At 40.6% G+C, this 16,284-nt stretch overlaps 1 protein-coding gene across 6 annotated transcripts in view; it reads left to right on the top strand.

Moving 5' to 3' along the window:
- tns1b (tensin 1b) overlaps positions 1 to 16,284 on the top strand; it is a 192,986-nt gene that overhangs the window by 73,818 nt on the left and 102,884 nt on the right. Inside the window, exon 1 of one of the 6 annotated variants that reach the window (XM_047155883.2) lies at positions 15,734 to 16,273. The exons of 4 other annotated variants lie outside the window; for them this stretch is intronic. In XM_047155883.2, the coding sequence (XP_047011839.1) occupies positions 16,253 to 16,273 (21 nt within the window). In that variant the 5' untranslated portion in view covers positions 15,734 to 16,252. Of the gene's footprint in view, positions 1 to 15,733; positions 16,274 to 16,284 lie in introns of those variants that run through there. One more of the 6 variants, XM_047155882.2, reaches the window with a different exon arrangement.

Raw genomic sequence — 16,284 nt, 5'->3', positions numbered from 1 at the left:
CCCTGTTCTGCCTGATGTGATGAACGCTGCAAGGAGCTATGCTGTGTGCCAGCAGCCTCCTGAATTTGGCTGTCCCAAGCATGTTTTTCCTTCTGACACTTTCGTTGAACGAACGTACTGTTTTTCTGACCCCTGCATGGCCACGCAGGAGCCATAGACAAGCAACATGATGCTGGATCTACATCCAAAGACGCAGCTTTTCAAGCCAAGAGGAACATGGGTTCAGGATGGTGACTCAGAATTGTGTTTGATTGTGGAGAAATGACAGTGACTCAGAACTGGGTTTGGTTGGAGAATGGCTGCAGAGGAATGCCTGGTTCTCATTCATCTAGTCCTTGCTGTGAAGCACATGTGAGTTCTGGGTGGGTGGAGGACATGCTTGTGTGCATTTATGTGCGTCATGAACACAGCTGGCCTTCCGTGGTACTGATACACATTTAGGTGCTCTAAAAGAAAACAAGCACTGAAAAAATGTTGATATTAAATTGTATAAAATGCTAACCCTTATGATTGACATTCATATTATTACACTGGAAAGTCTTACAAAAGTAAACACAAAAACCAATCTATAGAATATATTGCAATATTTCATTCCCATACCACACTCAAAAGGTGTGTCAAAACCGGAACCAATGAATGATTATGGATGTTGTTCCATATTTTTGCCCTTCTTCAGTTCATACCAAAGCCCAGACACCTCCTTTCTTCTGCTGGCATGACAACAGTGCACATGCATTATTTCATTTTATTTACAGCCCACATGTTTTTGACGCCCCCGCAGCTCTTTATGCAGCCTTAGGCATACGCTTTCAGCATGTGTCCTCGTTTATGATGGCTGGTTTCGTCCTCACCTGGGGAGCAAACGGAGTTGATTTATTTATGTTGCTTCATATTTTGGTGTTGCCTAGAAGCCCATAGCAGATGTGAAAGTAATTAGAATAAAGCTAGCGACTGTAGGTAGACATGTTCTTCAAAGGGTGGGTTTCTCACAAATGACAGTCCGATTCATTTGCCGTTATATGTGCTTGGGTGTTGTAATCAACAAGCTCTCCTGTATTTGGGCTCCTCCTTACAGTTCTAGCACACATAGTCAGGGGTGGTCTGTTCCACTCCAACACAGGTTGTAAGAGCACGATGTTCCATGCAAAAACAGGTACAGTTAAAAGAAGATAATGTAATTATCCTCTCTTGCTTATTTAGCTTTGTGCAATTTGTTTGTGGTGTGCAACAGTTATAGGATTTCAGTTCTTTTTTATGCATTTAGTGTTCACTAATTAGCATCTTTGTTTCATGCCTCACTCACTTTGCAAGGCTGTTGTTAATTCCAAAACACAGGCATTTGTAATTTGTAGCAACACTGAAATCGGGCTTCCCTCAGAATCTACTTGATGTGGGTTGCAAGTGTACACGTTTTATTTGGGTGCATGGTCCTTCGTTGAACTGCCCTTTAGAGACTTTGTTGTTTCTAACCCTGTTCGGTTTAAGAGTAAGTCAGAGTCAGGATAGGCGATCATTTCAGTGGCCTCCATATGAAGGTTTCTGTCTTATGCCCCTGTCCCATTGACTGTGTTCAGGTTCGTTTGGTGCTTGTTGCCCTGTCACTCATTCCAGGGTTTCCAGGGAGAAGGATCATTTGTCACTGAGGATGATTTATTGCTATTGCATAATTGAAAAACCTTGGTTTGTGGTGATAATCTGCGTGTACTGCTCCATTGTATGCCCATAGTGGGTGGCATAGAGGGATTTTCAACAAGATTCAAAGATTCCCCTGTTGCCCATCGTCACCCAAAGCTGGCTGCCTGTAGCCCTTCTTCTCTGGAACACACCCCAGGCTTTGATTTTGTCTCATGCTGCTTCTGAAGTTTTTTCACATTCTCAGAAGATATGGCATGACTCCAATCACCTCTTCCTGCAAACAATGGCTTCAAACAGTTCCCCTCCTAGCAGGGTGTGCCCAAGAACTCTATTGGTGAAAGCCATATCCTGCAGCATTTGTAAGCAGCTCCCTCCTCAACAATATCTGACCCTATCAAGATATTCCTAATGTTTTAAGCCAATTTATGATGGCAAACCTTTGTTTTTAAAATTTATTTGTTGCAAAACAATGTTGTTTGGAACATAGGAGCTCCACTATAAGTTTACCGATTTTAAATCGGTAAACTTATCTCGCTTGCATTAGTGGTCTCATCGATCCTCATGGATTTCCTATCATTTTGAGAAAAAGTTGCTCAAGAGCTGATGGCATAGACTTGAAAATTGGAAAATGGTTCATGGTCTGTCCGTGATCATTCCAGCCTAGTGCCGTGAATGGTTACAAATCTTATTGAATTACAGGTCACTGAATGTGTTCTATCATTCAGACATTCTCTGGCCTCATATTCGATCACTTGACATAACTGATTACTCAGGCCTAAATGACTGCCCCAAAATAGTTTTTATCCCTTTCATCATTTTTTGCCTTTTTAAAAATGTAATTTAAACATCATCTCGTGACTAGTTATATTGGACCTCATGCTGCTACAGATTGCTTAAGGACCAAATTTTATAATCCACTTCCTCCTAATTGTCAGCAAGACAAATTTTTGTGTTGTTTCATGTTTCAAAATTTGTGCCTAAGTTTCATAAAACTAAAATACCTGAGCTTACTTTTCATGGGTGCTTTAACTCTGTTAGAATGACTCAGAGGGGGGCTGTATAGTACATGCATCATTATGCATGTTATATGAATAGGGGTCATGCTGTGAATATGGCAGTATGCAGGTTATGACCCTGGCACACTCAGCTTGGCAAAGGATAGAATAGCAGCTGCAAGGCCGAAAGTAAATCTTCACAGATTACCTGGGCCAGGGGACTTTTTGTTTTTCAAGTAACATAAGACCTGCCTCTTAGTGATTCTTAAGAGGGAGCAAACAGAACTGAATCATTTAGAAACTGAGCACAGTCTAGCATACATACATATTCTCTTTGTAAAAGAAGACAATTAAGTTACGCATCCATGCACATTCTTACACACACACACACACACACACACAGAGTCCATTTATAATGATGAGGCTCACTGGGTGATATTCAATATGATACTACTATCTACCGTTTATTTTTGTAATATTTAATATTTCACACACATAACACTTTCTAACAAGACATATGTTACAGTTTCTTGCATGATTTAGTGCTAATTGAGTCTTGAAATGGGCAAATCAAGTAGGACTGTATGAGGCATGATAGTTGTTGCTAGGTGTGCTGGTTCTACCATATACCAAATTATGGTTTTCTGTTTCAAGGGTCAAATGTTTATCACACAGACAAAAAGCTACCATCATCAGGGATCCAGTAAATGAAGACACTTGGTGGATCACAAACCACAACCAACCAAATCCAACCGGATCCAAACTTTGATCCGAAATTTGTACAATGTTACTAATGTTAGATTTTGTTTAGTTTTTAATGAATTATGTTATACAAAAAGGCACACATGTTAATCTCTTTGTAATTATAAAACAGATAGTATTGCCCTAAAATCTGATTGGTTTGTCCGCATTTATAGCCATGGTAATATACTCCCCACACACACACACACACACACACACACACACACACACACACACACCTACAGCATGACTGCATCCCACAACCAGATTCTATATTAAACCAATAAAAATGAGTTACTATTAGTTACAGTGTGACCTGTAGTAACACATTAAAAGTGAAAAGAGAAGAATTGATTGTTAATATTATTAGTATTAAATCAAATTATTATTTATATTGAACACTGGATTTTATTATATTGTTTTTGTTCTTGCTTCAAGATTTCAAGACTTTGTCACATACATAGTTATATACAGTATATAACTTGCAGTGAAATGAAAATCTGGCCTACTCCATTTTAGACTGTGCATTAAATACTAAATTAAAATAAAAATCAGAAATGAATGATAATAATAGAAATAAGATCTAAAATATGAAATATATTGACAGGAATGTGCAAACATTGATGTACAAAAATGGATTGCTTGTTATGTTGCATAGCAACAAAATTTTAAATGGACTACATTGCGTGGTGGAAGAATTGTTTATCTTAAATATTATTAATACTAATGTTAGTATTTTATCATATTATTACTTTATGTAAACCTTGGCATCTGTTCACAGGTCTTGAGTTTGAGTATGAGACCATGTTTGAAAGATCATTTCCAAATTTCACACTGGTGTGTAGAATGACATTACATACTGTAGCTTTCTCTCAAAAGTGCTACAAAAAATAAGAATATATTTTTGAGTACTGATATTAAAGAAAACGTGTCTTCAGTTTGAAGTGAGATTTTAAAACTAGACTGTTGTAGTGGATGCCTGGTTGGACTAATCCAAATTCTTTTTGCATCATAGTGATGGAAGGAACTTGGCACAACCAACATGAGTCTGTCTTGTTTGGGGACCAGGGTTCTGCTAGTTTACAGCAACTGTACAACAAAACACAGCATCTTGGAGAATTTGTCAATATATGACCATGATAAGTGCTAGTAATTAAGATAGCATGAGCTGTGGCTCAAGTGGTAGAGTGGGTTGTCCACTAATCGTAAGGTTGGTGGTTTGATTCCCAGCCCACATGACTCCACATGCTGAAGTGTCCTTTGGCAAGATACTGAACCCCAAGTTGCTCCCGATGGCAAGTTAGTACCTTGCATGGCAGCTCTGCTACCATTGGTGTGTGTGTGTGTGAATGAGAGACAGTGTAAAGTGCTATATAAGTCTGCCATTTACCATTTAATTTATGAGATCTTGGAGCTTATAATGAAGCTAGTTATAAAACATGCACAACATTATAGTGTAGTATGCCAGACAGTTTACTTTTAGTTACTTAGGAAAAACAGAAGCGAGAGAGATACATAAGGGACTTGTAGGAGGCGGCCTTTAAACCATGTGCACAGATGATAAGGGGTGTTAGTTGCTGATCAACAACACTTGTAGCACAGCAGCCCATTTGTCCGTGTAAAGTGATTGCAGATGGCCTTTGTCCTTGATCTCTCCTCAGCCGGGAAGCGAAAGAGCACAGCTTTATCCACACAGCTGATGCGTCCAGTCCAGTCCCTCAGGTGCACTGGGATGTATTAGTTTAATGTTTTGTTGTATTCATGCTTTGCTCATTGTGCAGCATTTTTTCATTCTTTTGACTCAGTGGTGCGGTCTTAGATACAGAAGATAAACAGAAACGCCCAAACCTTTGGCAAGGAGGAGTAATCAAGACGTGGAAAGAATGTACACAGCAGGCCAAGCGAGCACGAGCAGAGGCTGTTACTCAGACAAGAGTGCAGAGAAGAGTAAAGAGAAGGGGGAAAAGTTAGACAGCGAAAAGAGAGGCAATCACCGCCAATTAGTCCTATTGGTCTTATTAGAAACAGACTTTAGGAAAGCAGTGGCATGGTTTGCAAATTGATTTTATGTGGACTGGAAGCACTCGGCAAGGTGGAGTTTATTTTGTTGGTCAGAACATCCTTAGCTGACCACAAAGATCAGGAGCCTTTTTTCCATGGGAATTTTTTTTTTTTTTTTTGTAGGTGGAAAAACATAGCAGTCTGTCAGTATATACAGTAGATTTTCACAGGACTGTTTACTGTTCTTCATGACAACTGCTAATTTCAAAATGCCACATATGATTTCAACCACCATTATATTCTATTTACAGTACTTGCTATGCTATGCTCTTTATCTGATGATCTCTGCCACTCTCGTTAGTACACATGACAGCAAGGCAGAAGAGATAAATGCATTAACAAATCCCACCCTCTACTTTTATCTTTTGGTGTGATAAGTGAAAGAAAGAACAGTACAAACTGTCCATTGGCTTAATATCATGTCCTGTTCCATCAGCCAGCAGTGAACTCAGTATCAATGGTGCAATAAGGCTGTGCTCTCATCATGTGTCATCACTTTAATCCCCAGAGCACTACTTCACTGCTGGTCTAACATTCAAACCTTCTGGTGTTGATCAAGAAAGGATCTCTGCCTTCACTTTTCCTATGAATAACCTTTAGAGATTTCTCAGCATTAGAGGCAGCTGTGTCAGAGCCTGGCCCATCTCACGCTCGCCTGATTAACAACTTTCTAATCAGCTCAGTTCCCGCAGGATATATAGCTCATCAGCTAATCCGATATACGCCACCTCATCCCTCATTCTTTAATTGCTTGAGTAGGTAGCTTTAGCTCGGAAAATAATTAAAAGAAAATAATTAAGGGCAAATATTTCTCTTCCTCACACAGATATCCAGAAGTTTCTCTCCTACTGAGGAGAGCAGACTGATGGGTGGGAATTGGCTGGTGCCCTAATAAGGGTGCTAAACATCTTAATTATGTTCAGTGTTCATGTGTTATGCTGACTTCATCAATGTAATGAATTTTCGAGTAAAATCTCGAAATCACAAATCTGCCGTGGTCCCCAAACATCCCACCTTATATATATATATATATATATATATATACAGAGAGAGAGAGAGAGAGAGAGATAGACAGATAGATATAGATCAAAGAATGAATATGGGGTGATAGTTTAGGATGTCAGCTTTTTTGTCCTGGTATTTACATCTAGTCATGTTAAACAAAATAAAATATAGAATCTTTTGTATTAGACCACCCAATTTGAATTTCAGACCACGCAAATATAATGGAACAAGTGACTGACAGGGGTTTCTTGTTGGTCAGGTGTGTCCTGTTAGATTGTTTGTTTAAACAATAAATAGCTCTGGACATCTACTGTTGTTTTTTGCCTTCTGTTTCACCTGGGAAGACTGAATTGTTGTTAAATATGATAAGCCAACATGAAGATCAGAGAGCTGTCTATGGGAGAAAAGCAAGCCATTTTGAAGCTAAGAAAAAAGTGAAAATCAATAAGAGAATTGCACAAGCATTGGGCATAGCCAATACAACAATTTGGAAAATCCTGAAAAAGAAAGAAACCACTGGTGTATTGAGCAACAGACTCCAAATGGGTTGGCCAAGGAAAACAACAACAACTGATGACTGAAATATTGTAAGAGCTGTGAAGAAACACCCCAAAACAACAGTCAGTGACATCACCAACAAGTTCCACAGGGTAGGGGTGAAAGTATCATCCACCATTCAAAGCAGACTTTGAGAGCAGAAATAGGGCCCAGTGATCACAACACTCACCAGCAGTAAGAATCAGAAAGCCAGATTTGAATTCTCAAAGTAATATAGAGATAAGCCACAGAAGTTCTGGAACCAAGATTAACCTCTGCCAAAGTGAAATCCTAAACTCTCATCTCATATCCATCTTTTGATCTCAAACCAAAATGTCAAAATGTCTTAAGTCTACAGCAAAAACAAATAAATTGGCCTTGAAGTTCCAATAGTTTCTGAGGGGACTGTAGTACAATAACAGACTGTTTTCCTAAGACATGTATACAGTTACTGTGATCATCACAGATCATTAGTATTTCAACAACTCTGACCAGCTCATAATTACTCAAAGAAACAAATAGTTGATTGTATAACAAAAAAAAGAAGAAAAAAAAAAGGTAAAACAAAACAAAAAAAAGATTTGTGGAAAATAATTTCCTTCATTTGTTTCCAAAAACAAAACTCTCAATAAAAATCCTTCAGCTGTTTTCTTATGTAGGTGTTCATAGCAACAAGTTACAAAATCCGATATCAAAAACGACATCTGCTTGTATTAACGTGAAGCATGTGTGACCCTGCTTTGAGCATGTTATGAAGTCAAGTCAGGTGGGTTTTATAGTTATTCCTTCATTACTTGTGTAAATTGCAACATAATGTCATCGGGACCATGGTGCAACACGCAGTACAGTAGCACAATACACAGGACTACATGAAATGCAAATACATGACCATGTGAGACGAGGACAATAAATGCACAGAACATTGCACACTAATCAGATATGACAAAGAAATATTACTGGATGTGTTATATGGCACGGCTGAAGAAGAGCTGAAAATGGCTGTGCAGTATAGCTTGTAAGCTTGTATAGCAACAGCGTACAGTATCAGCAGGATTATTAAATTAGCTGGCTAATTTACTGGAGTATGCTGTTATCTTGCTAAAGATTAAGCTTGGCTATTGTGGATGAACTTTAGTATACTGTAGTATTGTATGCAGCTCTAAAATGGCTCACAAGCCCTTATAGTGTAATATTTTTGTTCTCATATAGTTTGCATTAGATAGCCATGTACAAGTTCAGTTAGGGGACAGCGTCCATATTTTAAGCCAACTAATCAATATTAATTAACACCAGTGGGGTAATTAATTAGCCGTGTATTGTGAAATGGTGCTCTGCATATGCACTGTGATTGAGCGTTGCATGATTGAGAGCTCTATCGAAAGCTGTATGCTGGTGAAGTTTGCCACTCTGTTGGGGTTTTGATATTTTACTGCATTTCCCAGCAAGATAAATCTTTGTGACCAATGTTCCCACAGTGTGTCCCTGCTGATTTTCTTGGAACACATGACATCATTTCTCTGTTTCACCTTGTCTCTCTGTGTGATGTGCCATGCTAAGCTTTGTTTTTCCTTACATGTAGTTGCACACTTTAACCACCATCCTGAGCCTTAGTAATGGCCGTAGCTGTCTTATTACAGGCAGCACCACAGGGATCATAAAAGATAATAAAAGCCAGGACACAGGAACTATGTCAGACTCATAACATGCCAGCACCTTACAGGAGAACACTTCCTCATGCAGTGCTGCATGCACTCCTCTCATGACCAAATAGGGATAAAATCTTTTTTTATTATTATTTTTTAAGAACAAAAGGTCCTAAACTGTTTTAGTTCAAGCTATTCATGAAACACACTATTGTCTCTTTTTATTCCAGAGAGATAACTTTCATGCTTTCTTTCCATCCACTCCTTTTCTTTTTCTTCTTCTTTCATTGAGCTTGTTGTTAATAATGATAAAGACTTCTCGCAGCACACCGCAAACATCTGGTGAGCACAACTATAAGGACACTTATGGCAGACATCTCACTTTGAAGCTCATATCCTGTGTATAATTATTTCAATATCACCAAACAATAATGGCACATGTTTTTCCATTTGTAAAAAAGGTGTTTTCCCTTTAGTGCAGGTTTAAGTATTGCTTTCACATCCCTACCATTACAATTGATGATTAGATGGTGCATGTGGAACATCAGAATGTTAAACAGTGAACCAGCTGCGGTTTGGTAGCACTGGATGTTCTTTTTTTTTTTTTAGGATGTTGCCACCCTACTAAATGTACCTGAAACCATGCTGCTTCATTAATTCTTCTTGTTTCATTCCTCTTAGGTTTCATGTATAGCTTTCCAACTGGTATATTAATGTGACAGTCATTTGTATTGCCTCACCAAGGCTCTTCTTGCTCACCTGCTCACAACTTCTTTTTTTTCCTACCACGCTGCATGCATACTAATATAAATTACTCCATTTTTCTTTTGTGGAGGAGTGAGTGAGTGTGTTTTTGAAGGCCAAGGATATACATGGGAGGGAGAAGTGAGTGTAATCTGAACAGACCCCTCCAAAAGAACTTAACAGTAAGCCTATTGTGTTTTGTTTCTAACTGAAGCTCTTCAAAGAGCCTTTGCAACTCAATGAGAACTCAAGGAGACTCTTAACAACCCTCTACAGGGAACAGATAGCTTACTATAGGATCTGATATATTGATAGCTTTGTTGCACTATTACTAAATGCATCTTCTATCTGCTCTTATGTAATCTGCTCATTCAAGCATTATGTACTGTATGTGCATTTTCTGTCCACATGCAACTGCTGCATCATAATTTGGTAATTAAAGCTGAGTAACCTTCAGTTGTGGTTGTTTTGGATGTGTTATAAGTGATGATATAATTGGAAATTCAGATGAAAGTCTTTTTTTTTTTTGGTGGTTTACAACCTGCGGGTAAAAATAACTAAAAATAGATGACTTTTACATTTGCTGGTAATTGTTTTTCATACTGGTTTGTTTAAATTGGTTATAAAATATAATCAAGCTCAAACACAGCCTGTTTTTAGTTTTAGTAGATTGTAGCATTTCTACTTTAGCATAAACAGTTGACAAGTTTCCAGACACTTTAGACAAAATGGAGACAAAAATAGTGAATGCTAAGATATCAAATTTATATCAATTAATTGATTTCCAACCTGCTCTATCTTGGAATTATTATTATTTGTAGATAAATTGTAAAACGGCTGGGTTACACATGTCTGAGTTAACCATTACAAATTCCCTGAGAAGGCAACATGACGTTGCATGAGCTTCACGCTGTTGGAAGCCCGGGAACTGAAGTTAGTGTAAAATCATGCCTATTTATAGGCCTGCCGTCGTCAGGTGACGTGGCGTATCGCGCATTCCGTGACTATAAAATGGCACCTGTAAACCACATCATCAGCTTCTTTTTGTCTGAAGCGCAGACACAATTCACAGGCGTGCCCCATTATGACAAAGCTATGCAATGTCTCATTCCCTTCTCAGGGAACAGACCTACATGTATAACCCAGACATTCCCTTTCAAAGGGAACTCAACATTGTGTGAGCTTCATGCTGTGGGAACGAGTATACCCACTTCATCATTCTAAGGGTACAGCCTATCACAGAGGCTCCATCTATAGGTGTGTGTCTGGCCGGAATGGCAGCCATGTAGACCCTAATTGTAGAAGGAACCAACCTTGCCAAGAAACGTTCCTGTAAGAACTTCAGGACTGTAGCCATTGTGCAGATCACTGGGTCTAGCTTCCATTCCTAGCATTTAACATGGTCTCTACAACCTTGGTTGAAAGACCGAAATCTATGAGCTGGTGCCCCTCAGGGGCCAGACTCACAGTTTCCATAGTTCTGGCTGAGGGTGATAAATCAACTCTCTTGCTTGAGACGATAGATCCCTGCGAATGGGAATCTCCCAGGGAGTGCCGTCCAGCAGAGATATTATCTCAGAGAACCGTATACGAGCTGGCCTTAGATAAAGCCTTTGAGGAGGCGACCCCCCTAGGCATAATGAGACCGTGTGCCTCATAAACAATAGAAATAGCTTCCACTATCCAAAAAGACATACGCTGATTTGATGCAGCATCACCTCTACTGTCACTGCCAAGCAGATCAGCAACTGCTCCAATGTATGGCTGGAGCGGTGGACGTAATTACAAGGAGCCCTCACCGGACAAAGTAGGTACAATCTTCCTTGTTCCAGTGTAAGGAATGGAGCAGGGAAGAAACACTGCCTGCTACACTACCGGCTGGGCAGCAGATGTAGGCATTTAGGAATAATCCAGCCTAGGATATAGGGAGGCCTTTGCTACTCCAGGGGCAATGTCAAGGCAGGAAGGGGCAACAGAGATGTCAGAGCCAGACAAAAAACCTACCTTTAGAGAAGGTTCTCTGAAGTTGATGCTAAGGGCTCAAATGGGGTGCCTAACAGACCTTCCTGGAACACAGAAGGTCCCAGGAAGGTATGTGTGGACTGCAGATGGGCCTCAGCCATCTGACACCATGCATAAACCTTGAATCAAGAGGATGTTGCCCCACAGAGATTTCATCAATAGGGGCATGGCTGGCCGAAATGGTGGCCATGTAGACCCTAATCGTAGAAGGAGCCAACCCTGCTATTGCGCTGTTTACTGGGTCTCGCTGGTGTTCCTCACACCACAGTAAAAAAAGTTGCCACTTGAATGCATACAGTTTTCTTGTGGATGGTGCTCTACCGTTTAACATGGTATCTACAACCTCAGTTGAGAGGCTGGAATCTATGAGCAGGTAGCCCTCAGACTCACAGTTTCCAAAAGTTCTGGCCAAGGGTGATAAATCAACCCTTTGGCTTGAGACAATAGATCCCTGTGAAAGGGAATAGCCTGGTACAGACAATACAGTACAGACGTGACCTCGGCCATGTGTGTACCATGGTGTCCAGCCCTGACCCTTTTTGGTGCAGGAGGAGTGAGGGTGAACCACAACTGGCAGCATGTTGTCCCCTCAGAGGTGAACTCTTCCACTTCCGCTTGGCCGAACCTTTGCCATATGGACTCACCCATTTGTGGATAGAGCCTCCAAGCCCCGGGCCTCAGCCGGGTGCCTCAGCGGTTGCCTTGAATGTACATTGCACTCAATGTCAAAACCTCCCCTCCACAATTCTAGGTGATTTATATGCCACACTAGAGTGTGACCCAAGGCTAGAAACTACCAGGGACACCTCCAAGTTCTCAGAGCACATAGGCATCGCTGTGTGACATTGACTACTTTCAGGGGTTTTGTCCTCAAATGAAACCCCCAATTTTCACCCACCACTGAACGGTCTCATGTGCATTGGACCCATGTGCAAAGGTATGACGTTGTCTGCTGCTGCCATAAGCCCCAACAGTCTCCATAGAGACTGTAGGGGATAACCGGACCTAACTTTATCTTTCTCAATGTTGATAGGATTGCCCTATGTGTGCTGGGTATAGACACACCCTTATTATATTTGAATCCCATATAACCCCTCGAAAAGTTGCTCTCGACTGGAGAAGCTGCTTTCCCTGAGGTACAACCTGAGCCCCAAAGCTCCTCATCTGGGCGATGTTGAATTGCCAACTTCCTGCGCCACGCTAGAATTAAACAGTAGTCCAGGTAGTTTAGCACATGGATGTCCTGGAGTCATAAAGGAGCCAGCATAGCATCCATGCACTTTGAGAGGTGAAATCAGAACTTTGTGAAGGTGCAAGGAAATAAAGTTAGTGAAAGGAAGAACTAATATTGAAATGCGTTACCTCCAAACATGAACCTCAGGAGCTTCCTGTGACTGGGCAATGGAATAAGCATATTTTTTAGATCCATCATCACAACCCAATCCTCGAACTGAGTCTGTGGAACGATAAGTTTGAGCATCAACATCCTGAACCTGTATGTCCGAAGAGTACAGTTCAGATGATGCAGGTCTAAAATTGGCTGCATACCCTGTCTTTTCTGTGAAACAGGAAATAATGGCTGTAAACCTCCCTCCCTCAGAGAAAGAGTACATGTTCTAGGGCCCCTTTGTCCGAGAGAGATCTACTTCCTGGGCTAATGTTGGGCTCTGCATTGTGCTGACTACTGTGGTGAGCACACCTCTGAATGTGGAGAGTCAAGCTATGAACTGGACCTGGACCAGGGATCAGGGATATGAAGGACAGAACCCATGGAGACACATTTGGCAGTAGTTTTCACGCTGCCAGGTGGTCTTTAGTGACGTTAAGTTTCCGCACTTTGTTGGAGGGAAAGCATCAGATTTTCATTGCCCTGTGACAGCTTGCGAAAAAGTGAAAAGTGAAAACTTGGGATGACAATGGCTACGGGAGCCCTACAGTAATACTGGGGGCTAACTGCCCTAACAACCTCTCGTCCCCTTATACGTCCCTTCATGGCCCCTCAGGACCGCTTCTTTTTGCCTTTTCAGCACTGATTATCATTTTTAAATCAAGCCCACTAGCAGGCTGCAACTGTGGCAGCCTGGTGCCCCTGGCTTTCTGTGTATACCCACAATCAAGACCTGGAATGGAATAATACATTCCTGAAAAAAGGGGGAGTCAATATCAAAAGTAATAGTCAGTATCTGGTGTGGCCAGCTGCTTTATGGACTACAGTGCATCTCATCTTCATGGACTGCACCAGATTTGTCAGTTCTTGCTGTGAGATGTTACCCCACTCTTCCACCAAGGCATTTACAAGTTCTAAATCATGTCTGGGGGGACACATTGTTACATGTAATTTATCACTGCAAGGACGATCAGCTGTCCTTCCTGTCTCCCTGTAGCACCATCTTAGGCATCATACATGTGGCTCTGGCACTGACTCATGCCTCCCTGCAGCAAACCTATGGAATGTTCATGCAGGTGAGCATGCATCCTAGGCATCTTTCTTCTGGTGTTTTTCAGAGTCAGTAGAATGGTCTCTTTAGTGTCCTAAGTTATTGTAATTATGACCTTAATCGCCTACTGCCTGTAAACTGTTAGCGTCTTAAGGACTGTTCCACAAGTGCATGTGCAATAATTGTTTATGGATCATTGAACAGGTATGAAAAACATTGTTTAAACCCTTTCCGATAAAGTTCTGTGAAACTTATTTGGATTTTGCTAAATTATCTTTAAAATACAGTCTCTTGAAAATGGGACATTTTTGTATATGTATATGTACATATGTATATGTAAGTATATGGTGTATATATATATATATATCTCGCTTCGGCTGAGAAGCAAGAGATCCGGAAGCGGAGTTGCGCCACAGCACGCTCCACTCCCATACACTTCACACAGAAAATGTGTCCCTCCCTCTCTGTTAGAACATGACAGCACAGAGTAACACACTTCCTGAACTATCTCTCTCTCTCTCTCTCTCTCTCTCTCTCTCTCTATATATATATATATATATATATATATATATATATATATATATATATATATATATATATATATATATATAGAGAGAGAGAGAGAGAGAGAGAGAGAGAGAGAGAGAGCAATGAAGAATTTTAGCATGTTCACACAGACAACTGATATGCAACTGCCCTATAGACAAAAGATCTGATCACATGGTGTGCAGGCACCATCTTATAGTCATACAATGTGCGATAAATAGGCATGATTTTACACAGACTTCAGATACCGGTCATGCGCAAGGGCGCTTCCCAAAGCATGAAGCTCACGCAACGTTGAGTTCCCTTTGAAAAGGAACAGAGGTATCTTCATATGGAAATAACTGGGGAGGGCAAAAATTTTCACACATCTGTACAAATATTTGCCTACCTGTCTGTCTTAAAGGCATTACTGTTTAAATCTTTCCACAAGAACCTTTGGGCTGTGATTAATTTTTACTTAATTATTTATGACCGCTATCATGTTTCATGTTTTCTCCTGTTTATGATAGCGAAATACAGATTTACAATGTTTTTTATTTTGTTTTGTTTTGTTTTTTTTTGTTTTCAAACAGAGGTGAATAGGGTATTGAGAACTGATGGCTGTTATATAAGAAATAAAACACTTGGGGGTGCGCCGTTATAGGAAAATAATCAATGATGGGGAGGTGTGATACAGCCAGGTGTGAAGCAGAGTTACTGTTACCACCCTGAAGTTTTTATTTTAGAAAAGCTACACTTGCCAAAGTGTTGCATTTCTCTCATACTACAATTTTACAATTTTTATTAAAAAAGAATGACACACAATATGTTTTACATTTTTAGCAGTTTATACTTACATGAATGGTGTATAACATCCATTAAAGCCATTCTAAGATCTTAATTACAGCTTTACGGTGTTACAAAGGGGTGACACTGGAGACTCTTTCAAGACTCCTCCCAAAATACTTAATAAACATCTCCTCACAGAAAACTCTCAAAGCAATAACTCTGAACGTTAGAAGGAGCACTTTAATATAATCCTTACAACCAGAACTACTGTCATAGCTGCTGTTATACAAAATTAATCAACACCTTCCACCTCAGAATTGAGAACTCATCAGCACTTTAATACAAGTAGATGTAACTGCCATATTAATGGGATTATGATGATATTCCAGCATGTTGCACTGCAGTGTGTGTATGCTCCTCAGATTGTTACAAGGTCTGAGTGACTTGTTCGACCTGCGAGCTTGTCAACTCATGTTTAACCTGTAAGCTAAGAACTCGATAACAGCAGAGGGAGGGGGTTCATGCGGCTGGAGGTTTGTCTGTCAAACTTAGTCCAGCCCACACACTGCTCGGGAATTTCGGGCTGTATACTTTTGGCCTGTGTTTTTTCCACTCCTTCGCTCACGAACATGAGAAAGGGAGAGAGAGTGATAGAGAGAGAGAGAGAGAGAGAGCAAAAGGAGCATTGTGTGTAACACAGGGACAGAGCTTGCAGGAGCACAAGAGGGAGAAAGTGTGTGAGTGTAAGAGAGGGAGGGTGAATAAGAGTGAAGCAAGGGGGATTGGCAGTAGCCTGCAGCTAGACTTTCCAGATATCCTTGTAGTGTGCTGTGGTCCTTTCTTTACTCTTTGCTATATAAAATAATCTTAAGGATTGTTTTTCCTGGTTGGGAGTATAGGGAGAATTAGGTGAAGTCAGGGATATCCACACATGCGCACACACACACACACACACACTCACACACACACACCTTTCTTCTCCGGCTGGATTACCTTCCTCTGTCTCATGCCAGAGAGAATGATGCTGCCATCCTCACTGCTCTGAGGAGAATGCGGCAATAGAGTGGATCTACTTACACAGAAACAGTACACGCGCACTCAGAGACACACTTGGAGGATGGCCACAGCTGTGTTTCAGGTAAGGATGGG

Source organism: Ictalurus punctatus, chromosome 6 (assembly GCF_001660625.3).
Source record: "Ictalurus punctatus breed USDA103 chromosome 6, Coco_2.0, whole genome shotgun sequence".
NCBI classification, from domain to species: domain Eukaryota; kingdom Metazoa; phylum Chordata; class Actinopteri; order Siluriformes; family Ictaluridae; genus Ictalurus; species Ictalurus punctatus.
The sequence above is the reverse complement of the archived record's forward strand: the minus strand, read 5'-3'. Positions and strand labels throughout refer to the sequence as shown.